At 34.2% G+C, this 26,537-nt stretch overlaps 1 protein-coding gene across 3 annotated transcripts in view; it reads left to right on the top strand.

The window, feature by feature from the left end:
- MDGA2 (MAM domain containing glycosylphosphatidylinositol anchor 2) overlaps window positions 1-26,537 on the top strand; it is an 863,364-nt gene that overhangs the window by 572,669 nt on the left and 264,158 nt on the right. For all 3 annotated transcript variants that reach the window (XM_032244515.1, XM_032244514.1, XM_032244516.1), the window contains one exon: window positions 17,848-18,117. In XM_032244515.1, coding sequence (XP_032100406.1) covers window positions 17,848-18,117 — 270 coding nt within the window. The remainder of the gene's footprint in view (window positions 1-17,847; window positions 18,118-26,537) is intronic.

Genomic DNA, 26,537 nt, shown 5'->3' with positions numbered 1-26,537 from the left:
CTACTACAAGGTCTGTAGTTTAAAATTGTCATTTTCTTCAGGTAAAACACTTTTGTATGGCTTTGGCTTTGTAATTCAGTTCAGTAAATTGGCTTCCAATCGTATGCAAAACTTGGACCAAATCCCTCTCCATGGCACATTTGTTTTTTAAAATATGGTTTTTAAAATTTATTTTATTAATTGCAGTAAGAACTCAACATAAAATATATGCTCTCAAAGTTTTAGGTATACAGTACATTATTGTTGATTACAAGTACAGTGTTGCACCTTAGATCTCTAGAGCTTATTCTTCTTGCTTGACTTAAGCTTTATGCCTGTTGCTTATTAACTCCCCATTTCCCTCCTCCCCCAGCTCCTGATAGCCACATTTCCACCCTTTGAGTCTACAAATTTTGTCTTTTTGGCTCATTTCACTTAGCATAATGTTCTTGAAGGCTCATCTGTTTTGTCACATATTGCAGATTTTGCTTATTTTTTAAGGCTGAATAATATTCCCTTATATGTACATAGAACATTTTCTATATTCATCAGTTGATGCACATTTAGGTTGTGTGTACCTCTTGACTATAGTGAACAGAGGTGCAGTGAATATAGAAATTCTAATATATCTTTGAGATCCTGATTTCATTTCTTTTGGAAAAATAAGCTGTCCTGACATTAGGATTACTGGGTTATATGGTAGACACAGTTTTAATATATTGAGGAGCTTCTATACTGTTTCCCATTGCAGCCGCACCATTTGCAATGTACAAAACTTCGAATTTCTTCACATTCTTGCTGACACTTACTGTCTTTCTTTAAAAGTAATGGTCATCCTGACAGGTGAGAGTTGGTGTGTGATTGTGATTTTGATTTTGATTTCCCTGATGAATTGTAACACTGAGCATTTGTTCATATACTTATCCATTTGTATGTCTTCTTTGAAGAATGTCTGTTCAAATCTTTATCCCATTTTTGAATCAAGTTATTTGTTTTTTGTTTGTTTCTTTGCTGTTGAGTTTTGGGGTTTCTGTAAATGTTTTGAGATTAACCTCAATTGGATATATGGTTTGCGATTTTTTTTTCCCACTTAATAGGCTGTCTTTTCATTCTACTGATATATTTTTGTGTGTATGCAGAAAGTTTTTAGCTTGAGTAGTCCTGCTGGTTTATTTTTGTTGTTGTTGTCTGTGATGTGTTACATCTATCAAATCATTACCTAGATCAGTGTAATGAATCTTTTTCCCTATGTTTTCTTAAAGTAGTTTTATAATTTCAGGTCTTATATATAAGCCTTTAATCTATTTTGAGTTGCTTTTGGTGTATGGTATAAATTAGGGACCCTATTTATTTATTTATGCACATGAATACCCAATATTTCCAACATCACTTGTCTTTGTCTAAGAGATTATCTTTTTCCCATTGTGTTTTTTAATTCACTTGTCAAACACATATTTGTGGATTGGTTTCTGGCCTCTCTATTCTGCTTCATTTGTCTGTATGCCTGTCTTTATGCCAGTGCTCTACTGATTACTGTAACTTTGTAATATAATTGGAAATCAGCAAGTGTGCTGCCTCCTGCTTTGTTTTCCTTTCTCAAGATTGATTTGGCTATTTAGGGTTTTGTGGTTCCATATGAATTTTAGAATTTTTTTCTATTTCTGTAAAAAATACTATTAGAATATTAAATGAGATTGCATTGAATCTGTAGACCACTTTGGTCAGTGTGGACATTTTAACAATATTAAATATTCCAATTCATAAAATGGGATGTCTTTCCATTTGTTTGTGTCTTGTTTCACTTCCTTCCCCAATGTTTTGCAGTTTTTAGTATACAAGACTTTTGCTTCCATAGTTAAGCTTAGTCCCATATATTTAATTTTTTTGTGTTACTGTAAATGTGATTGTTATCCAAATTTTCTTTTTAGAAAGAAAATAACTGTTGTTAATAGTACAAACAGAATTGGTTTTTGTACATTTATTTTGTATCCTGCAGTTTTTCTGAAGTATTTTTTTCATAGACTTTTTAGGGCTTTCTATAAATAAGATCATATGTTCTGCAAACAGGGACAGTTTTACTTGTTCCTTTCCAGTTTGAATGCCTCCTTTTCTTTTTCTTGCCTACTTACTCTGGCTGGGACTAACAGTACTATACTGAGAAGAAGTGGCGAAAGCAGGCGTCCTTTTAATATTCCAGATCTTAGAGGAAAACCTTTTTGATTTTCACACTGAATATTTTATCTGTGGGAATCATATATAGATGTTTATTAATTTAAGGTAATTCCCTATTATTCTTAGTCTGTTGAGAGTGTTATGAAAGGGTGCTGAATTGTGTCAAATACTTTTTCTACCTCTATTAAGATAATCATGATTTTTTAATTATTTATTAATGTAGTGTATCACATTATTGATTTTCTTATGTTGAATAATACATTTCTTTTTAACAAATGATGCTCTGAATCTTTGTCTTTCTTCTTTTTCCCTTTCTTATTTAACCATGGGGAAGGCATATCAATATAAACATAAAAATTAAAAAAAATTGATAGATCTGTGCCTGAAAAGCCAATGTCTCACACAGACATATAGGACAAATCTATATATTTCTTGGATTTCTTAGGGAAAGACTTAATTTATTGAGACACCTTCACCTTCTAGAATTAGATACCCCATCCCAACATCTTCAATGCACACATATCCATTAGAGGGTAGACCAGCAATCCCAGACTTAAGCTAGTAAAGAGTATTGGATAAGATTTAAGGTATATATGACATTGTACCTGAGTTGTGACCCAAATGAAGCAATCAAGATATGATATTCTTATTGTATTTTTTAATAAAATTACTTCTGGAATAGAAAGTAATTGATAATTGTAATGCTTGAATGTGTTAAGTATGAAATTATATGTAATTTGAATGCTTTTATTTCTTTTATCTGCCATTTAGAATGTATTCAGCAACATGTTGATCACTTTTGTTCTCATGTCCACTTCTTGTATTTTATAGCACATGTTAAAAGCATAACCAAAAATTTTCTTTCATTTTGTAGGCTGTCTGTTGACTCTGATGATAGTTTTTTGTTGTTGTTTGTTTGTTTGTTTTGCTGCACATAAGGTCTTTAGTTTAATTAGGTCCCATTTGTCCATTTTTGCTTTTGTTGTAATTGGTTTTGATGTTTTTGTCATGAAATTTTTGCCCACGCCTATGTTCTAAAAGATATTGCCTAGATTTTTTTTCTAACGTTTTTATAGTTTGGGGTTTTACATATAATTCTTTAATCTATCTTAAGTCAATTTTTGTATAAGGTATAAGGAATGAGTCTAGATTCTCTTTTCTGTATATGGCTAGCCCATTCTCCTAGCACTATAGGGAATTCTTTTCACATTGCTTGTTTTTGTCAGGTTTGCCAAAGATCGGATGGTTGTAGATGTGCAGTTTTATTTTTGAGATCTCTATTCTGGTCCATTGGTTTATGTGTCTGTTTTTATACCAATACCATGCTGTTTTGGTTACTGTAATCTTATAGTATAGTTTGAAGTTGGGTAGTGTGATGCCTCCAGCTTTGTTGTTTTCCTTAGTGCTTTCTTGGCTATATGGGCTCTTTTTTGGTACCATATGAATTTTAAAGTAGTTTTTTTTCTAATTCTGTGAGGAATGCCAATGGTAGTTTAATGAGAATAGCATTGAATCTATAAATTACAGTGAGCAATATGACCATTTTCATGAGATTGATTCTTCCTATCCATGAACATGGAATGTTTTTCCATTTGTTTGTGTCCTCTCTGATTTCCTTGAGCAGTGGTTTGTAGTTCTCCTCGAAGAGGTCGTTCACTTCCCTTGTTAGCTGTATTCTTTTAGTATTTCATTCTCTTTATAGTAACTTTGAATGGGAGTTCACAAATGATTTGGCTGCCTGCTTGTCTACTGTATTTGTATAGGTATGTTTGTGATTTTGCACATTGATTTTGTATCCTGAGACTTTGGTGAAGTTGCTTATCAGCCTAAGAAGCTTTTGGGCTGGGATGATGGGGTTTTATAGATACAGGATCATGTCACCTACAAATAGAAAAAGTTTGACTTCTTCTCTTCCTATTTGAATATCCTTTATTTCTTTCTTTTTCCTGATTCCCCTTGCCAGAACTTCTAATACTATGTTGATTAGGAGTGGTGAGAAATGGCATCCTTGTCTTGTGCTGGTTTTCAAGGGGAATGCTTCCAGATTTTGCCAATTCAGTGTGATATTGGCTGTTGGTTTGTCATAAATGGCTCTTATTATTTTGAGGTATGTTCCATGGATACCTCATTTCTTGAGAGATTTTAACATGAAGGGATGTTAAATTTTATCAAAGGCCTATTTAGTGTCCACTGAGATAATCAAGTGTTTTTTGTCTTTAGTTCTATTTATGCGATGAATTGTGTTTATTGATTTCTGTATGTTGAACCCGCCTTGCAAGTTGAAGCTGACTTGATTGTGGTGGATAAGCTTTTTGATGTACTGCTGGATTCAGTTTGCCAATATTTTATTGAGAATTTCACATGGATGTTCATCAGAGATACTAGCCTGAAATTTTCCTTTCTTCTTCTTTTTTATTTTTTTTTAATTGTATCTCTGCCAGGTTTTGGTACTAGGATCATGCTGGCCTCATGAAGTGAGTTAGGGAGGAGTCCCTCTTTTTCAATTGTTTGTAATAGTTTCAGAAGAAATGCTAACATCTCCTCTTTGTACCTCTAGTAGAATTCAGCTATGGATCTGTCTGGTCATGGGCTTTTTTATTGTTATTGTTGTTGGTAGGCTATTTATTACTACATCAATTTCAGAACCTGTTATTTGTCTATTCAAGCATTCAACTTGGTAGGGTGTATGTGTCCAGGAATTTATTTATTTATTCTAGATTTTCTAGTTTATTTGAATCGAGGTGTTTATAGCATTCTCTGATGGGCAGTTTGGACATTTTAACATTATTAAGTGTTCCAATTCATAAAATGGGATGCCTTTTCATTTCTTTGTGTCTTGTTTCACTTCCTTCACCAATGTTTTGTAGTTTTTAGTATACAAGCCTTTTGTTTCCATAGTTAAGGTTAGTCCCATATATTTTGTGTATTTCTGTGGGGTCAGTGGATATCCAGAATCTATAAGGAACTTAAGCAGTTTTACAAGAAAAAAATAACCCCATTAAAAAGTGGTCAAATGACATGAACAGACACTTCTCAAAAGAAGATACGTATGCAGCCAACAAGCATATGAAAAAAAGCTCAACATCACTGAACATGAGAGAAATGCAAATCAAAACCATAATGAGATACCACCTCATGCCAGTCAGAATGGTGATTATTCAAGAGTCAACAACAGATGCTGGTGAGGCTGTGGAGAAATAGGAATGTTTTTACACTGTTGGTGGGAGTGTAAATTAGTTAAACCATTGTGGAAGACAGTGTGGCAATTCCTCAAAGAACTAGAACCAGAAATACCATTTGATCCAGCAATCCCATTACTGGATATATACCCAGAGGAATATAAATCATTCTCTTATAAAGATACATGCATGCATATGTTCATTGCACCACTATTTAAAATAGCAAAGACATGGAATCAACCCAAATGCCCATCAGTGATATACTGGATAAAGCAAATGTGGTACATATATACCATGGAATACTATGCAGCCATAAAAAGGAATGAGATCATGTTCTTTGCAGGACATGGATGAAGTTCAACGCCCATTGTCCTCAGCAAAAGATTCCAGGAACAGAAAACCAAACACTGCATATTCTCACTTATAAATGGGAGCTTAACAAGAAGGACTGAGGGACACAGGAGGAGAACAACACACACTAGGGTCTGTCATGGAGGGGCAGGTCGAGGGAGAGCATCATGATAAATAGCTAATGCATGCCAAACTTAATACCTAGGTGATGGGTTGATAGATGCAGAAAACCATCATAGCACGTGTTTACCTATGTAATAAACCTACATGTCCTGCATATGTATCCCAGAACTTAAAATAATATTTTTTAAAAGAAGCATAAGCAAAAAGTTTTCTCATTCTGTCTCTTTTGCTCATCATTCTTTCTTTTCTCTCCTGATTTCTGTTGTTTTCTTTCCTTTCTTTTTTTTTTTGCAAGTTTTGAATAAACTTTGCCATTGTTCCGCATTCCAGGTTTCTCATCTCAGTCGTTTCAACATAGTTCATTCATTGTTGATATTTTAGGTCCATGCCACAGAGTTAGCCTAGGCAGAGAGTAAGAGCATGAGCTCTGGAGTCGGACAATCTACATCCTTGTTTGGATCTTCTTTGGAAAATTATGTAATTTCTGTGTCTCAAAAATCTTCATATTATTACCAACACCTAGCTGTTCAAGTATATTACCTCTTACCTTTTTTAATCTGGCATTTTGGGGGTGATAGTTGAAACAGATGGAAGATAGGTTAATATTGTTCTTTGTGACCCATTTGCTGTTCCATATTACACAGTTGTTTCTTTTACCCTTTTCTTGCTGGCAGATTACCAACTGCCACTGTTGCTTTCCATTTTCCGGCCTCAGGAGGCCTTTTGTTTTTAAATTTCTCCTCATTACCTCTTAGATTCTGAGAATTTTTAAATCACTGAGCCAATTAAAAACTTTTGTATGTGTAAGATGTGAACACATCCTGAGCAAAGGCTTAAGAACCTCTTCCATGGATGTTTCAGAATTTAGGCTTTGTAATTATGACTTATGTGGTTCACAAATCCTTTTCAACTTCTACTTTGGATGGTGAGTATTTCCAGAATTCTGACTAGCAAACCAAGTTTGTTTTTACTTTACCCATTTTTTTTTCATAATATACTAGATGGCATCAATGCTCTTGCTTCTTTCTGTGAAAGAGGCAGCACTAATTCTTCTCCTGGGCTAAATATCATCAAATATTTAATCAAACTTGGAAATTAGGAACTTTGTTTATTTTGCATTAGAGTTCATCTACAGTCCTTTACATTTATGTTAAGCCAGAGTCCTTAGAATAGAATTCTAGCTTCAGCTTTCACTAGCTGTGTGACTTAAGGGTTACCCAAACTGTTTCGGAATGGTTTCTCAGTTTGGTAAAAAGTAAAATAAAGTAATAATTGTAGCTACCTCCTATAATTAAATGAGTTAATACATGTAAAGCTTTTGGAGAATGTCTAGGACATATTAAGGGCTATGACTGTCTCCATCTAATTGCAGACTTCGCATGGGCGGGACTTTGCCCTGTTTATTTCTAATAGGCATTTATCTCCAGTACCTGGTATGCAATTGGTATTTAATAAATATATGTTGAATTAGCAATTTTTCTTAAAACAGAACATAGGTACATCCCTAAATTTGCAGTCAGTTTATTTGGTAGTAATCATTGGCCTAGCTAATTAAGTTCCTGATGTGACTTTTAATCTTTGCTATATTATGGAACCAATATAGACATTTGAGTAACCAAACATAGATATGTCATAGATTAAGAGGCTATGTTCCCAGGTGATTTCCTAATCATGATAAAAACTTGCTCTAAGCAATCCTTTAGAAACTATTTAACAGAATTTTCTCATGTTTTAGAAGAGCAAACAGAGGCACAGCAGAAATAAATTTATTCAACATTAATCTTTAAGATTGGCTATAAATGAATGTTAGCCAAAATTTCCATTAAGTAAAGTTACAGAGTCATAAAGGTGTTCAAATTATTATACTGCAATAAAGGGTCCCCAGAATGGGTTAGGAAAAAGAAAACTAATCTTTATTAGACAAAAATCTTTCTCATAGGAAAGTAAGTACCTTTCCATATGGTACAAAATGAAAAAGTAAAAAGTATAGCTATGAGATCAGCACCAGATGGTCTTAGAGGTGATGTTTTAATCTCTTCTGCTGTTGATATTTCACACTCAGAAAAGAGCTTTAAATCTTGACTAATTTGCTAAATTCCCATTGAAGTATGTACATACTGGCCCTGTTCTGAAAAGGGCCATGTACCCTTTATTTAGGTTTCAGAGTCAAAATTTGGCTGAGTTATATAGTTTATTAAAAATAATGTCCATTGGTATAACTGAACAAGTAAGTACAAAGGAGTGCAAACAATATGCTGTATTTATTTTTTTCTGAGTGGTGCATTACATTTTGATAGCTAAATGCTTTGTCATCTCTTTGTTAGTAATATAAAACATAGGTTAAATCCAAACAGGCAGAACAATGAAAGAACTTGCAAGTTTTCATAACTAGAATTTGTCAATAAATGGCTCATGAAATTCTTATCATCTGTCACATTATTTCACACTGTTGGTGTGTTATTTTATTTATTTTTAAGACAAAGTCTCACTCTGTTGCCCTGGGCTGGTGTGCAGTGGCACAATCTCGGCTCACTGCAGCCTCCACCTCCCAGGTTCTAACAATTCTCATGCCTCAGCCTCCCAATTAGCTGGGACTACAGGCCTGTGCCACGACACCCAGCTAATTTTTGTATTTTTAGTAGAGATGTATTTTTGCCATGTTGGCCAGGCTAGTCTCAAACTCCTGTCCTCAAGTGATGTGCCTGCCTCGGCCTCCCTAAGGGCCTGTATTACAAGCATGAACCTGGCCTTTGTATCATTTTAAATTAAGTTTATGATGAATAGTCAGAGCTTAGGTGGAGTTTTGGTTTACTAGTTTCTAAACTCAACTTTATTTTATTCTGTAAGACTATTGAGCACCTATTCTTTCTCAGATCTTCTTCTGGGTGCTGGTAGTACAAAGATGAAAAGCACTACCCTTTCCAGTCTGATGTCCTGTTCCTAAGTATCTCACAGTGAAAGCGTAGGGGCAAATGCTCTAAGGAGGGGGTATTATAAACAGCTATTCTCACACAAAGAAGCAGCTCGGTCTGGACAAAAGCTGGAAATTTTGGTGAAGAACTGTTACTGTTACTTAAGCATGATAAATTGCCTGATGACTGGTTTAATGAGTGGACAAGCACTGAAAGAGAATTCCAGGCAGGCAAAATAGAAAGTTCATGCTCTGCTGATCTCGTGATGAAAGTGTCTTTATAATCTATTACTGTGCTTAAAATTCTGGTGTTTTCCATTAATAACAAGAAAATTTAATGGACAACAAATACCTCCATTGGAAATGCATAGCTTGGATTTTTCTTTCTAAGAGAGATGACCCCCTGGGATTCTGTAGCAAGTGAATGCTCAGCTTCCTGTAAACTTGAATGAGACCAAGTTTGCCAGGACCTCACCTGTTGGAAAGAACAGTAGGGAATTGCTGATCAAGGGAAGGAGATAGGTGTAGTGCTAAATTTTTTTTTCATGATACCTTATCAATGTTTATAAAGACCTTACAAGCTGCTAGGTGTTAGTACCCCAACTTTTGATATGGCTTATGCACTGGGATCATCTTATTTTGCTTCACTGACTTTTGTTTACCTTAGAACGCAAGTTCTGTTTCTCTAGCTTTTCTATTTATATTGTTCAGTGACAAGACTCCAGTGTAAGTGTCACTTAATTGTACTTTGTAAAGTCTTAGTTTACTGAAGAATGGACCTTTTGGCAGTTTTCTTTGATCTCTGTGCTCTGATGACATAAACATCCCAGTCAAGCGTGATAAATGCACATGACTTCAGAGAACAGGCAGGTGAACATACAAAGACAGTTAAGACAATAAGAGTCATGCTGAGGGTGCTGTTTCTCTTCTTGTTAAGTTGTAAGCTTCTGACTGCAGGGATTCTTTGACTATTTTTTTCTCTGATACATCACATCTTACTATCACAGAACCTGATATATAGTAGATGCTATAGAAATACTTATAAATGAATGGTTAGGGAACGTATTGTACTAGGGAGAACAAGGGATACCTAAAGGCATTCATTCACTGCTGATAACAACAAAAGATACTGTACCAGGCAAACAAAACTCATCAAGGAAATCTCTAGTTTAGGACCCATGGTCATAGGAATCACGTCTGTTCCTAAAAACTTATGCAATTTTCCAAGAAGAAACAGGTACTCTGCCTTCTCAGTCATTTCCATGAATGTATGTCCTGTGAGTATTAAAGTAATGAGAAATGCATGTTGGCTTCAATATTTGCAGCAAAAGTTTATTCCTACATTAAAAACTATTTATGAATGCTATTTCAAATATTGTCATTTCCTGGAGCATCATTTTAAATAGAACTTCCCAGCAAGATACCAATCTTGGGCTTCATGAGAATCCATCCATATGTGAATGATAGTATTTGAATAATAACTCCAAATAAATGGGTAGATTATTTTGAGTTTTCACATCAACTTATAATATCTCATCTTTATTTTGTGAAATATTCACTGCTATTTATATTTCAATGAAATACATGTTGAAAATGAATTTCAATGAAATAGATGAAAATATAGTGATATCTTCATCTCAGTGAAATGACTTGTACTTCCAAGAGAAATTTTTTTTATTCCTTGAAACTGTAAGCACAATTTAAGTGTGTTTCTCTACATAAAAGCTTGATTTAATTATTTAATCATCTGTATATGTTTTATGGTTTCAGTAATGTAGAGTCATTGAACAGAAGCAGAAAGTGAATTGTGTATTTTTACCTCCTCTCTCTTAAATTCATACTGTGTTCTCATTATTTCATTTTGCACCTATATCTTGATTGATAGCGGTGCTTTCATTTACCACCTACCCCTTCTTGTTCTTTCTTTACCCTTTACACATCGTCTCCATGTAGCCACTCGTTGATCACCAGATTTACATAGAAACAAACTCATAGCCGACACTGTGGGTGTCTTGTTTTTCCTCCTGTCCTGGCTGAAGGTTACTGAAGTTTCTTTGGACAGATTGCATATTTATTCTTTGGTCTGAGAACTTGCACTGAATACAAGAATGTGTTCAGCCAGAGCATTAGATTGGAAAGTTAGGGCCCAGAGAATAATTCCCAATTAATGAGGGACCGCAGTTGATGGATGCACACCTGAGCCAGGCTCCTTGTTCTTTAGATAGAGAGCTTTGAGGTATCCTCAGCTTGATCTCTCAGAGGGTTTCTAGCAGCAGGGAGCCAGGTTTCCCACAGTGATAACCTGCTCATTAGTGCCCCTTTACTGGCTTTTCTTCCTTCCTTGTTTTGCCCTTTTATGGTTCTTCAGTATGTTTCCTGTGATTCCAGCCAAAATGAACTGCTGTGCAAGGACCTGCTTTTAAGGGGATTCAAACTAAGCAGATACTTCCTCCCTGAGCATTTTAAAATTGGAGTTCATTCTGTTGTGTGCATGTGTGTGTGTTTCTGCTCCCTCACAATCTTCTCTGTGAATCAGATTACTTTCTAATACTCAGATTATTTCCCCCCCCAAAAAAAAGTCTCCAGCTTAAGTTAGATTATCTCTAATTCAAGGCAACTGGCATGTTTTTTATAGTAGTTAACAGCTTCATAACAATTTACTCAGAGTCTAGATGGAAAGCTGGGCTCCTTATTCATAATTAAATGCTCCAGATCTACAGAGAATCAAAGTCTGTAAGAATGTAAAGATGATGAACACTGTATTCTGCTTTCAGATTTTAAAAAATGTGCTTATCTTCATATTTACCTATTATTTTAGGTAGCGGCAAAAACAAAGAAGTAAATGACTTCAGTTAAAATAGTATTTTCTTCCTACAGAATGTATTCTTAGTTAACCCCAAATTAAATCTTTGCAACACACACCCAAATACCTCATGAGAAATTGAATTACTACAATTTTTAGTGGGCATAAACCCCAGTATACAGACTTGGGTTTGAAAAATATATGTCTGTCTCTACTGTTTCATGGTTCAATATTATTTTTTCTTTCAACTTCCTATTCTGCCATAACCTCAGAAAAATGTTATCAATTTGGAATTGCCACCTAGTTTAAATTCTGGGAGATGCTATTGTACCAAGACCTGGAGCATGAGATCCAAATCCTTTGACTGGCATACATTTCTTGAGGCTGCTGTCATTCCTATTGTTTTGGCACTTTTTAATGCTAGCTGGTCTCTCTGCTGCCTCCATTCCACCATTGCAGGGCTGGAAGCTGTTTCCCTGGGACATGGAGTCTTTTCTATGAGATGACTCTGTCATCATCTGTACGGGCAGTCATACTCAGTGACCTCAAATTGGAAGGGACAAACTGATCTCCTATGATTTCGTATATCCAAATGTTTGGGATTTGGTATGAGAATCAAAGTCCAGTTATTCCTCTCTTGGACCCACTCAAGTATCTGTTGCTCAGCCCAAGAAAACTTCGTTGGCCAGGAGAAGAGGTGCTTAAGGGGACATAGGATGAATTCCTGTTTCTCAAATGTATTTTCTAAAATATACTTTATTTGTTGTAGTTATTGAAGTTCTATTAAGAATTTATGATTTTGGATTTAAGAATTTTTCTTTCTTATTCTTTCATTTTTCTTTCTTTCTCTCTCTCTTTCTCTCTGTCTCTCTCTTTCTTTCTTTCTTTCCTCTGTTTATCAAGTATTTCCACTGCAGAGCATGTCAAGCATGCTAGAACATTGGCATGCTGATCTTGATGAGGAGACTAAAATCTCTGTGACAGTGACTGTTGTGACCTGTGCCTTCCATTATTACATGTTGAAAGACCACCATTCGGGTCGATCCTCTGGCACCATTGTCATTTTTCTACACTGCATACACAGAGAATGCTTATAGCTGGTGGTGTAGTTGGAATTATTTTTATGTAATTGGAGCCATGTTTTGACAATAACTATAAAATGTTTAAAATAATCTATGATTTAGAATATAAATGCTATGCTTAATCTGAAAGATTTCCTTTTTTGTTTTTTACTTTATGTATTACACCTTTTCATTTTGGTTTGACAAAGATCTCTAATAAATATTGTATACTGTCTCATCCAGTGTTTCTCTTATCCCATTTTAGCCTTCATGTTTAACTTTTTATTACTTAGCAATGAACATAAACTAATAATTTATCTCCCATGTGGCTGTGATGAATCAATGGACATTTAGATTTTGTATTTTTTTTTAGAACAGTGCACTTTTTCATGGTAGAGGTCATGTGACCTCTATGACCTTCCATGTTTATCCTTACATGGTAATGAGAATATTCAGTTAACACATGCTGTAGACATACAGTAAACATGCAGCTATGTACATGATTTAGTGAAATGAATGTTATCTTTCTTTATGTCTTCTATACCCATATAAGTGCAGAAGAAGAACCTTATAATGGGTAGACCCAGAGTGGTTATGCAGTTTTAGAATATTGTGAAAAATAGCATTTACCTACACAACAAGTGTTAACATAGGTATAGTACCTTCTGCTCATGAGCTTTTAAAGGTCCTGGGGAGATGTTGAATCTTAAAATACAATAGTTTCAATTTCAAAATAAAAATATTATAAAACAAAATAATTATTTAAAATGTATAGATATATTTAAAATGTTATATACATATGGTATAGGACTTTTTAATTTTTTCATTTATTTAATTTTATTATACTTTAGGATCTGGGGTACATGTGCAGATCATGCAGGATTGTTGCATAGGTACATACATGGCAATGTGGTTTGCTGCCTCCATCCCTCTTCTCTATATTTGGCATTTCTTCCCATTTTATCCCTCCCCAACCTTCCCATCCCCTGCTGTCTCTCCCCTGCCAAAACAGACCCCAGTGTGTGATGCTCCCCTCTCTGTGTCCATGTGTTCTCATTGTTCAACACCCGCCTCTGAGTGATAACATGCAGTGTTTGATTTTCTGTTCTTGGGTCAGTTTGCTGAGAATGATGGTTTCCAGATTCATCCATGTCCCTACAAAGGACTTGAATTCATCATGTTTTATGGTGCATAGAGTTCCATCGTATATATGTGCCACATTTTCCTTGTCTTGTCTATTACTGATGGGCATTTGGATTGGTCCCAGGTCTTTGCTGTTGTAAACAGTGCCTCAGTGAACATACATGTGCATGTGTCTTTATAATAGAACAATTTACAATCCTTTGGGTATATACCCAGTAATGGGATTGCTGGATCAAATGGAATTTCTATTTCTAGGTCGTTGAGGAATCTCGACACTGTCTTCCACAATGGTTGAACTAATTTACACTCCCACCGACAGCGTAAAAGTGTTCCTTTTTCTCCACATCCTCTCCAGCATCTGTTGTCTCCAGATTTTTTAATGATTGCCATTCTAACTGGTGTGTGATGGTATCTCAATGTGGTTTTGATTTGCATTTCTCTAATGAGCACTGATGATGAGTGTTTCTTCATATGTTTGTTGGCCTCGTATATATCTTCTTTTGAAAAGTGTCTGTTCATATCCTTTGCCCACTTTTGAATGGGTTTGTTTTTTTCTTGTAAATCTGTTTAAGTTCTTTGTAGATTCTGAGTATTAGCCCTTTGTCTGATGGACAAATTGTGAAAAATGTTTTCCCATTCTGTTGGTTGTCAGTTTACTCTAATGATTGTTTCTTTTGCTGTACAGAAGGTTTATTCATTTTAGTTAGATCTAATTTGTCTACTTTTGCTTTTGTTGCCAATGCTTTTGGTGTTTTAGTCATAAAGTTCTTGCCTATGCCTATGTCCTGAATGGTTTTGCCTACGATTTCTTCTAAGGTTTTTATGGTGTTAGGTCTTATGTTTAAGTCTTTAATCCATCTGGAGTTAATTTTAGTATAAGGTGTCAGAAAGGGTCCAGTTTCTGCTTTCTGCCCATGGCTAGCCAGTTTTCCCAACACCATTTATTAAACAGAGAATCCTTTCCCCATTGCTTGTTTTTGTCAGGTTTGTCAAAGATCAGATGGTTGTAGATGTGTGGTGTTGCCTCCACGGCCTCTGTTCTGTTCTGTTGGTCTATATCTCTGTTTTGGTACCAGTACCATGCTGTTTTGACTACTGTAGGCTTGTAGTATAGTTTGAAATCAGGTAGTGTGATGCCTCCAATTTTGTTCTTTATGCTTAGGATTGTCTTGATGATGCATGGTACAGGACTTTCAAAAATCACAATGGTCAAGATATTTCTGCAGTATCCAACAGAATAATTGCATCTGGTAGTGACCACATATTTTATAGTAGTCACTCATTTATTAATTTTCTCATTTGCTGCCTTGTGTTGCTAATAGTTATTAACTAAGTTGCAAGTATTGGACCAGGGTATGGAGGGTAAAACAAAATGACAAAAGAAAACACTTATTTTGTGCATTCTTCATACTAAGTACCATTGTAAGGGCTTTAGATTACACATGCTAAATTATCTGAATGCTACAAGATAGTTACAATTATATTCCCGTATTTCAACAATGGGAAATTGAGGCCCTCAATGGAAGAGAAAGAACTTGCTCAAGTTCACACAGGTATTAAACGGCACAGTCAAGACTTGAACCCAGGTACCTTTCTCTGGAATTCGTACTCTTATCACTTAACTGTACTTTATATAATACTTCAGAGAATGCAGTTATGATACTTTTCATCTGGCTGAAGAGCGATAGTGGTGGCCTGTCTATATAGAAGGTAATATGAAAGAAAAATTGGCAGGGGTAGCTATGGAAACCTATAAACAGAGAATGACCCAGAATGTTTTACATTACTCTTTGTATACCCCCCAATTAGCAAATGATTCATCCAATATAAAATATTTTCCTTAAAATATGTTAATAGACAAAAACTTTTTTTTGTTTTTCCCATATTAGGTTTTAACCAAGGACATGATTTACATGGGAGCTTGAATAATCCTAATGTCTCGGTTTCTTAAGCAAAGCCTAGTAGTTTTAAAATACTGATACTTATGAAATAAAAAGTAAGAGACTAGAACAAGATGACAAGGATTTCAACTTTTTTCTGTTTTGAAATTTATAGCTAACAAATTTTAGTATTAAAATATATATGAATATTTTTAAAGTCTTGAAATTGTTAGCTGTTTCGTAGCCTACCTGGGTTATCTTTAATTTTAGGTACAATCAGATAAAATAAGTACCACCATCAATAAAAGTAACTTGAGCAACGCTGTGTTTTCAAGTCCAGTTTGGAAGAAAACATTTTTAATAATGTTGTGAATGTGATTCTAAAATGTATTATAGTTAAAACAGTGATCTTGTTATGTAGGCATTATTTTTGCACTTTGAAATTATCTCAAGCTTTTTTCTTTAAATAATGTCTAATAGAAAACAACTTGTCTTATACAAATCAATGTCAGGGCAAATATTCCTTGACTTAATGTCACCATTCTGTGTGTCCATAGTCCAAATATATGCTATTAATAGCCTTTAGCCCTTGAGCCTTTTAATTTTACTAAAATGTGATGTGAACAAAGTTAAACTTTGTTAATATGAAATAAATGTTGGGATCTCTATACTTATATTTTACTCATATACTTTTATATGATTATGCCATTTACCTTAAGTCAGGCTATCAAGATATCCTTTACCTCTTGATGATAACATATTAATAATTAAGTATAATATCTGTTTTCAGAATATTTAATTAGTAGTGTCTTCCATCAGTTTAACAACATTAAATAACTATTTGAAATACTTTTTCCACCAAAGTATGGCAACTTTTGCCTATAATTTCATGAAGTGCATTTCCCAACAGATTTTCAATCATAAATCTTTATCACTTCACATTAACTCTTCAAATAGGCTAATAGTATGACATTAAAAAAATTCCCATGTTATTTAAAGTGATGTTAGAAGAGTCAACATGTAACATTGATGTTTAAAAAGGTCATACAGGCACGTCATGTCTTTCCCATAGAAGTATAATGTGGAATTATTATCTTGCTTCTTCTGGCTTTTTTTTTTTTTCAAACAAGGCAGGCAGTTTTGAACTACACAAGCAGTCTAGTTTTTTTCTGAGTAAAACGCTTCTCAAGTCTAAGCTGAATATATAAAAGAGTCATACAGTACAATTGAACAGTTTATTTCTAATGTAGATTGATTTCATACAATACAGCTCTTACTTTGACAAAATATTTCTGAATGTGTGACTTGAAATGTCATTATAATGTATTTCCCCTGTTTTTATTTAGGGATGCATTATTTAGGCTAGCACTGCAGTATAAGCAAAAAAACTGCTACATGTGAATATAGTTTTTGTACAGTTTCTGTTTGGATTGTTTGATGAAAAGGCTGCAACACAGCTTTTTCTAATGAATGAATTTTAGTACCAATACAAATCTTTGTATTTTTTAACCTAAAAGATTACAAAAGACTTGTTTTCAGTAAGGGATTATTGTAACACAAACAGTAATAACAAGCATAGTTTGGTGGCTGTTTGAGCTCTCAAATGTTTCTAAGTTTTAAAGCCATGTTTATAGGAGTTCACTGCCTAGACCTTTATAAGTGAAGAGTTTAGAGATGAAGTATGGAACTGCATTACAATTAGAAGATTTTATTATTTATTTCAAGAACAAAAATCAGACTCACTGAATGATAAAAGACTGGGTGTTCTATGCCTTTATCTGTCACTTGGTTGGATTCAGATTGCAAAAATTTATTATTTCATCTCAGAATGATCCAAAAAATAAATAATTAACCATCTTCATCGTGAAAATACAAGGACTGAATAGCTGCAGTATCTGTACTGGGAATGACAAAAACAGAAGATGATTGTTAGCATTAAAAAGAAAGGGATATTTTGTTTTAAAACTTTTATCACTCTTTTTCCAATTTCAGAACAATAGTCTGGGAACCATGAATTTTAATTCCCCTTTCTATGTGTAATAATTTCAATACCGTTCTATATGTTTATGCCATTTAATTAAAATATGAAACCATTAAGTCTTGTTTAAATTTGAGCAATGCAGTATGATTTTGGCAAATGAGGACTATATTTTAATTTTTTGAATGAACCAATATAATGCATGCTGTTAACTTCTAGTTGTAGCATATCTAAATAGGTGCATGTTCTTTTGTTTATGTCTTTTAGCATCACCGTCAATTAAACTCTTGGTGGATGATCCTATAGTTGTAAATCCTGGAGAGGCCATAACATTAGTATGTGTTACAACAGGAGGAGAGCCTGCACCTTCTCTCACCTGGGTCAGGTCCTTTGGGACTCTGCCTGAAAAGACTGTTTTGAATGGAGGAACTTTGACCATACCTGCCATCACCTCAGATGATGCTGGTACTTACAGCTGCATTGCCAATAATAATGTGGGAAACCCTGCAAAAAAGTCCACCAACATCATTGTGAGAGGTAAGTTTGCTGAGAAAACGTTACACCATAGTTTATTCAGGCTCTTTTTGAGCAAATAATGGTTGATATCAAATTACCTCCTCAAATATTGCATATATCTGTAAAATACAGAGAAAATCCTGTATAAATAATATGTGTAACTATAAATGAAACTTAAACAGCTTAAAGCTTAATAACGTTGCTTTATATTTGCATTGAGTAGTGTTCAGAACATATTCTTAGTGATACCATTGAATGCTTTTTATAGTATGTTTTTAGTTAAAAAAAGATTGAAAGACAATGTGGCATATAGCATAAAACACTCACTGTGTGAAATACACACTGATTGCATATTAATTTAGGAATTCAGTAAATTTATCAATTTAACAAACTTTTATTGAGCCCCTATTACAACCATATTGTGAGGTTATATATAGATATACCAAATATTACCCTGTACTCAGGATTCTACTGTCATATAGTGAAAAAAATGTATGTATCAATAGCCATATGATATGGTGTTTGAAAAGAATAAACAAAATATATAGAAATTTTAAAAAAGTCCCAGCTATTCAGGAGGCTGAGTCAGGAGAATCAAACCCAGAAACAAAGGTTGCAGTGAGCCAAGATCAACCCACTGCCCTCCATCCAGCCTGGGTGACAAAGCAAGACTTGATCTCAAAAAAAAAAAAAAAAAAAGCTCTTATGAAATATATAGCCATTTCTGGCTGAGGTTATTAGGGAATCTCTAATAACATTTTTACTAGGCCTTATAGGTTGAGTAGTGTTTTGACAGATTGAAATTGGGAAAAGAAAGAAAAGTCAAAGATAGAACATGCAATGCTTATTTGAGGAACAGAAGCAAAATGTTAGTCACTAAGTCAAAGTAGCAATGCTGTTCTAGTGTGGCCATTACCAGCTAGTGTGCAGGCACTACACAGGCAGATTTCCCTCCATTTTGGAAGATGGAAGTTCCTAGGCAGCTGTACAAGGAGACCATATGTTTATTCATTTCTCACTTCACCTGGTATGGTCCTGGGTTGGATGTGGAGGGTGGACACTGATGCCTCTGAAGTTAAAATAGACATCTGTATGCTGAAGATGACAGTTTGAACACATCAATGAAAATTACTTAGGATGGAAGGAAAACATAATCAAGTCCATAGAGGTAAGCATTTGTGATTTTGTGGATGTAGATTGTGGTGGTTTTAGTGATCTGTTATGCAAATTATTAGAAATAGTCTATTTGACAAAAGTACACTTTATTCAAAATATTTCAAGGTATAGTTTAAATCAAAACACTACGAATATTGTACTATCTGCCACAAAAGTATAGATCACATAATATTTAGTAATTATAACATGTATCATTACAAAATAAAACGTACTCCTGATTAAACTACCATAATATCTTATGAGATAGAACATTATTAAAAAAGCTCTTCTAAGTTTGTTTATACTTATATTTTCTTTTAAAACATGTCAATCATTAGCCTACATAAAAAGACAATAAAAGGAAAACAAACTAATTAAGTTATTCCTAATACTTCACACTGAGAACTCAACTTCTAAATTAGTTTTTATTGTAGGGTCATTGATGATCATAGTTTGCTATACAATACTGTTCTTGTGTCATTAAGAACATTAATAATTCTGAATTATAGAAAAATACGGTCTGAGATTTTATTTTATGTCAGGTCATGATTATTAATAGCAACCATGATAGACTATTGAATATAAGATGTATTCTAATCTCAGAATTGTTAAAATGTAGAAATAAAGATGGATTTTAGAATTAGTGAAAAGTGCTCTTTATTTCAATAGTTTAACAATCTTCTACTGCACACCTACCACATGCTAAGGACTCAGCAAATGTAAGGAATGCATGAGTGTAACCGCAAAGATCAGTGACTAAATGCCTGCCGTCAAAGGAGTTTACAGTTCCTTATGGAATATAGAAATACAAAGGAATTATATATGGAAATATATAGAAAACAAAGAATTCACAATGAAAGTATCCAACTTTTATTTTAAAAAGTACTAGTATTGAGAAATGGGGCTCATGTTAAGCCTTGCATAAATGAGCAACCAGATTCTGTTCTCTCTCTACCAATTTAAAAAAAAAGACAGAAAAATTGTATTGTCGTCGATGTTTGTTTTATTTCTGTTTTTTATTTGTTTGCTTTTAAAAATGATTGCTTTTCTAAGTAGGCATAAAATAATCTACCAAATCTTGCTGTAATGATTAAAGTAGTGAAACATGGTTACATTATTAAAGTAAAATGATTAAAGTATAATATTAAAGTATTGCAACCTCTATCCTAAAGTGCCATGGATACAATGCAGAATCTTTTATTCCATTATTTTATCAAGAACAATAACTTGTTAAAGAAAAATGATGCATTAAATTTAATTTTCAGAGTGGGATCATTTGCCACTATATGAATCCATGTACAACTGGCAAAATGTCCAGTATAAGATATCTGTGTTGCTTATGCACCCTTTGTAAGGGACTAACCATTACAGCAAATATAAGCTTAGAGAATGATTTGCTCCTCTCTGCTTAACAGGTTTCATCCGTATCCTTACAAAAGAAAGTTTCCAACTTTGACATGAAAGACCTGAAATAAAGCCTTAAAAATTTATTTTCTCAATCTTATGATTTCTTTTTATGGCTTTAATTTATCTGAAGTGTATATTTGCATAATCATATTATATTGCCAGTGGGACTTCTCAGCAGTGGCATTCATATAATTCATAAAATCAAGTTTGTATGTAGTCTTACTGAATATAGAAGCAATCTTGGTTTAAAAGGGTCCTAGATTAAACTGGGAGGAGAAAAGCTACTACAATAATACGAAGCATCTGATTTCTGGTCCACAGAAGTCAAGAAATTCAGTTAAGGAGAACGGTTTTCTTTGTATTACATCAAAGAAATTATTTTCAAGCCTTCTGAATGTGTAGACCTCTGTGAGTCTTAAATTAACTGTGTCATGGATACAGTAGAAATAGAAATTTAGGTTTATCTTTTCTCATTCTTTTCTGTAATTAAATCAGGATTCAGGATCCATGGACCAGGTTTCTGAGTAAGCACAATGATATTTTGTGTATGGAATTGTCGTCCTCATTTAAGAATATCCATGCACAGAATAAGAGTGTAGGGTGCTGATAGAAATAAAATTCAAGAAACATTTCTGAATTATTTACTGTTTAAAAAATGGAAAACAGTGTAGAGTAAATAATGGAGATAACACCCTATGTAGATAAGAAGTACAAAATTGAATAGAAATCTCACATGTTTTACTACTTTGGGAGAACAGTATAAATGTAGCATCGAAGCCTTTTCTTATGCTTAAGAACTTGCAATGACTGAGCTACATTTCTTCTTAGGAAAGAAGCAGTTGCCTAATACACCTGAAAGGAATGTTATGTTGATTTCCTAGCCACGTGTTTTAGGCCCTGAGTTCAATACTTTTCAAACTCCTGTTTGATATGTCACTTCCATTTAAAGGTCTCTGTTTTCATAATTCACTCTATTAAGAAATGCCTACATTTCTCTTCTGTCATGAATTAAACCACTGTGTTCAACACGTATTGTTCAAAATATGATCAAGACATTACTGTATTTTAGTGTACTGTGGCCTCCTTGAATGTTCTTTAGTATATTCAAACCACAAACACACATTTATTCAGTGTTTTGGATGCATGGTCCAAAATAGTAATAACTCTAAACCTGATTTAATGCAAAATTTTCTCCCCTCCCCAACTTGGGTTCACTCTGGGCTGGAGACCTGAAGGAAGGAAGGGAGATGAATGGCTTTTTTGTCTGTGCGTTCTCCACCTACCCTTCCACTTAACCCAATCCCAGCCTGATAGCTGGGTTCTGAGCACCCTGGCTCAGAGTGAGCTATGAAGATCTTCTCTATATAAAGCTTTTCCAATTCCTTGGTGGCATGTTAATGGACCCTTAGAAAGTTTATGCACCTAGAAAATATATACATCTACACAGATCAAAGAGAGGTGTCCAGTGGTGGGTGTGTCCCTGAGTTCATGAATTTGCCACATTTCCTGAGCATCTTGTGCTGTACCCCACACCCTTTCTGCTGATGGCTTCTCTCTTTTTCTTCTAAGCAGCCAACTAAACAGAGCCCAAGACATTGTCATGTGCCCCGTGAGACTCACATCTGTCTGGTGGAAGTGCTTACCAGTAAGCTATGAGAGCTCTTAAGTTTCGGTGTATTCCCTCTGTTCTCTTGCCACACAGGTTTTAGTTTCTTCAGATATGAGTCAGGCAACATTGCGGGGAAAATATTTCAAAGCTGACAGGTCCCATGGAAAGCTCCTCAGTAAGACTGAGATGGAACAGACAGGTTCTCTTTCTCCACCTTGGGTTTGGAAGAAGTTGCATCTCACAGTTTTCCCACAGTTTTAAAGGTATCCTTTTAATTAAATTTGGTTTCTCACTCTTCTTTTACCATTAATTGTCTACAAAGTCTAGAATCATGGAATGAAATTTCTTTCACCTTCTCCAAAAATATGCATAAAAAGGAGGCCTGTTTTCCACTTACTGTGGAATTTTCTGTGTTCTATTTTCAGACAAAAGTGAGACAGGAAAAGTCTATTCTATCATCTAGTTTTACAAAAATGTAGAAGGATTACAGGAATTTCCAAATTTTCTAGCTGGCATTCTTGAAGGTGACATATCAGCAAGTTCTTCTGCTTCTGTCTTCAAAATACACTTATAATCTGATCCATCTTTCCATGTTCACTGCTACCACGCTTGTCCAAATCATCGATATATCACTCCTAATTGATTAAAATGGTCTTTTTATTGTTACTCTTTCTACTGCAGCCCTGCTTTTAGAAATTCATCTGCTAAATTAGATAAAGGAGCCTGGGCTAAGTTAATAAATAAACCTGTACACATAATTACTGAAAAGAAAAAAAACTTCAGATTTTGTTGATGAAAGAGTATGGAGTATTTACTAGTTGTTAATGCTGCTGGGTGTACTGTGTGTGTGTGTGTGTGTGTGTGTGTGTGTGTGTGTGTGTGCGCGCGCGCGCGCACGCGTGCGTGCATGCGCATATTTGTGTTGCTCCATGTGGTCATTCAGGCATCAAGGCTGATCATGTTTCTGCCATCTTCAGTCTGTGGCTGCTAAGATTACTATGAGTGTTGCCTCCATCACTGTCATTGGGAAATGGGATGGAGCTTGAAAGGGCACACATGAGATTTTTATGGGCAGATACACATTATCTGTCGATCAGTCACAGTCTATTGACTAGAACTCAGACACATACCCATACCCAATGACTTGAAGGCTGGAAAATTCTTACTATGCACTCAGAAATAATTTAAAAAAATGCATTTTCCTGATCAAATTACTCTCTTGGCTTTTCATCTCACCCAAAATGGATTTAAATTCCTTATCATTTCATATGCCTCCCATTTTTACTCACTCTACGTTAGACACATTGGTCTTTCTGCCTTGAATGTTAATTTTCAAATACTACTTTCTGGTAAACACCTTCTCTGACTAACCTATCTTAAATAGCTTACCTCTAATTTCCATACCATGATTTATTGCTTCTTATCACATGACTTCCTGGAATTATTTTATCCATAGTTCCTAGCTTATTGTCTATGTTTTTAATAGGACTATAGGGGTAAACAATTTGTCTGTTTGTTTTCTTATTTAGTGATGTAGTCTTGGAGCCTAGAATATTATCCGGCATATAGTAGATGCTCACTAAACATATTTAGTGTGAGAGTCTCTTTTTTAAGTTCACCAGTTCATATTAGATTTATTTTCTGGATATGGCTCTTTGATAGCATAAGTATTTATTAAAAGATGTTAAGCAAAATTAGAAAATTCCATGTTCATATTCAATCATTAATGTGTGTGATGTGGCCAACTTGTTTGAAAGGCCACATTACTCTGATAATTCATTGCTATGTAATGAACCACCCCAAAAGAATAGCTTATAATAATAACAATCATTTGTTTTCCTCACAAATCTGGGAGCTGAGAGGCTCAGCTAAAAAATTCAGGATGTCCCATATAATTGCAGCTAGAGGGTGGCTAATTCTGTAATAATCTTCAATGCTTTTTTATTCAGATATCTAGTCTCTGGACTAAGAAGCTCTTACAGCTGGGATCCTCCGGTCAGTCTGTCACTTCTCTTTGTCTCTCTTTCATTCTTGTCTTACGATTTCTTCACATGGCAGCTTCAAGATAGTGAGGCTTCTCAAGGCTGCCAGACCACGTGTTCCAAGAACTGCATGTCTGGGCTTTTCTAATGTGGCTCCTGAAGAAATGCACTATCATCATTGTAGCCCATTCTTCAATGCAGTGACAAAGCCTGGCCCAGTCCCAGGAAGGGTCAAATTTCTCTACCCTGTGATGGAAGAAGTGTCACATAATTTACAGACACGTTTTAAAGCCACTGTAGTGTGCAGTATACTTCATTAAACTATATTCTTCACATCATGCTCCCATGATGCTTTGATACTCATTTAGGCCTTTACTTTTTCCTTTTTTGAACCCATGGCCTCTGCAAAATGACACTGGAAATGATTTTAGAATCAATGAAATGTGCTCTTTATTAATTTTAGCATTATTTCAGCATATTTTTTCTTGGCTATGATCTAAGTGTTCTAATATAAAGAAGTAAAGAAGTATGTCAATATTGAAATACAGTTAACCTTTGTGGAAGAAGTCAATATGTATTCAGTGAAGCATGAATTTAAACTTTCCAAACTGCAGAAATATGCTCCAGGAACATCATAACTCTGTTCCAAAAATGTGATGATTTAACTAATTCTAGTTTATCAACGTGAAAGGACTGTATTTTTTAAATATGAATTTTAGTATTAATTTTTTTCTGAACTTATTTGACTGAAACATGTCAAATATTAGCACTGCTAATATTTTTAAGTGATCTTTATGCTTATTACAAAACAACTTACAATTCCTAAGTTTTATGGTTAAAAGTTTTTGAGTGTACCAGCATGTTTAGAGAATAGTAATAACTAACATTGACTGAACTCTTACTGTGTACCAGGCTACTGGGAACACTATATGCATTAACTTTTTAATAATCTCAGTAGTTTTGAGGTAAAAAACATTACTATTCCCATTTTTTAAAAGTAAAACAGAAGAGAGAGCATTGATTTACCAAAAGCAAGCCTTATTTGAATAATAGAGTTGGGATTCAAAGACCACACAGTAAGTTTTCAGGGCCATTTTCTTAGGCAAGGAGCCTTTCAAATTTTAGCCAAATTTTTACAAATATTTAATTTTCTCCCAAATATTTGAATTAACAATGGTCCTTGACTATTTCCTCTATTCCTGCATTGCTAAAGACTTACTAGGGATTCTTTTTATATTGTGAATCCCTTCTTTTTGTACTCATGAAAAAGAATCTCAACAATACTGAGTCTTCAGACTTTTTTCTTAGTAACATTGTTTTCTTTTCCTAATACACAATATCTTTTAATTGGAGGAAATTCTGTTTTCTTAATCAGCATTTTTCCTCCAATAATGGTGGACATATCTTAATGTCAAGTTCTAACTAATACAGTGTTTACAGTTTATTATTTTCTAAATATCATTATTTTATGAAGAACTTGATAAGACTGACTTTCACTGGCTTTCTAAAAAATGAGTGTATAAAACTTTTAAAGAATTCTTAGTTACTGGAAGAGCAATGGTATCGCTAAAGACAAAGATACAAAACATCTGTAAAACTAAAACATTCAGTATAAGCAAGAAAAAACAGTGTATGCTTATAAATGTGCGTTCACTGTTTTTGTTGAAAACTGTATATCTGAAGCTATTAGACTGACCAGAGTTAATTGGCAATTTTCCAGAATGAATTGATCAAATTTAGCCCATGATGCATTTCTGAATATAAATTAGTGGTGAATTTTCAGTTACCGGGCCAGTGTAGTTCTTCCCAAGAATTTAGATTTATCACATTTAATTTTTAGTCATCAGTAGTTTTGTTACATAATCTTTCATTATTAAAATTATAATAATGATGGCTAAAATTGTAGAAAACCAGTGGCTTCACATTCCCCAAAAGCAGAACTGTCTGCTGTGTGCAGGTGTCCCAATTATTCATGCAGATTAAGTGCTCTATTTCTCTTTTCCCAATTTAATATTCTGTAGTAATTACACCTCCCCAAAACACCAGAGGGAATTTTATTATATTATTTTGTTACTCAAAAAATGGTTTCATTATTATCTCTTAAAAATTAATCAAGGCCATATAAAATCTAAAAATTATCAAATTCAGTAGTTCTCATCTGAATTTCTGGAGTTCAGTTCCCTTTTGTATACACATCTAATTTATCTTTGTTCATTAAAATAATTTGTGAAGAATTATCAATAGTTTCAAATGAAAAATTTAAGATACTGAAAAATCTTTTAATTTTA

The sequence above is a fragment of the Sapajus apella genome, unplaced genomic scaffold, assembly GCF_009761245.1.
Source record: "Sapajus apella isolate SASKATOON/1434 unplaced genomic scaffold, GSC_monkey_1.0 scaffold55, whole genome shotgun sequence".
In the NCBI taxonomy this organism is placed as follows: domain Eukaryota; kingdom Metazoa; phylum Chordata; class Mammalia; order Primates; family Cebidae; genus Sapajus; species Sapajus apella.
The sequence above is the reverse complement of the archived record's forward strand: the minus strand, read 5'-3'. Positions and strand labels throughout refer to the sequence as shown.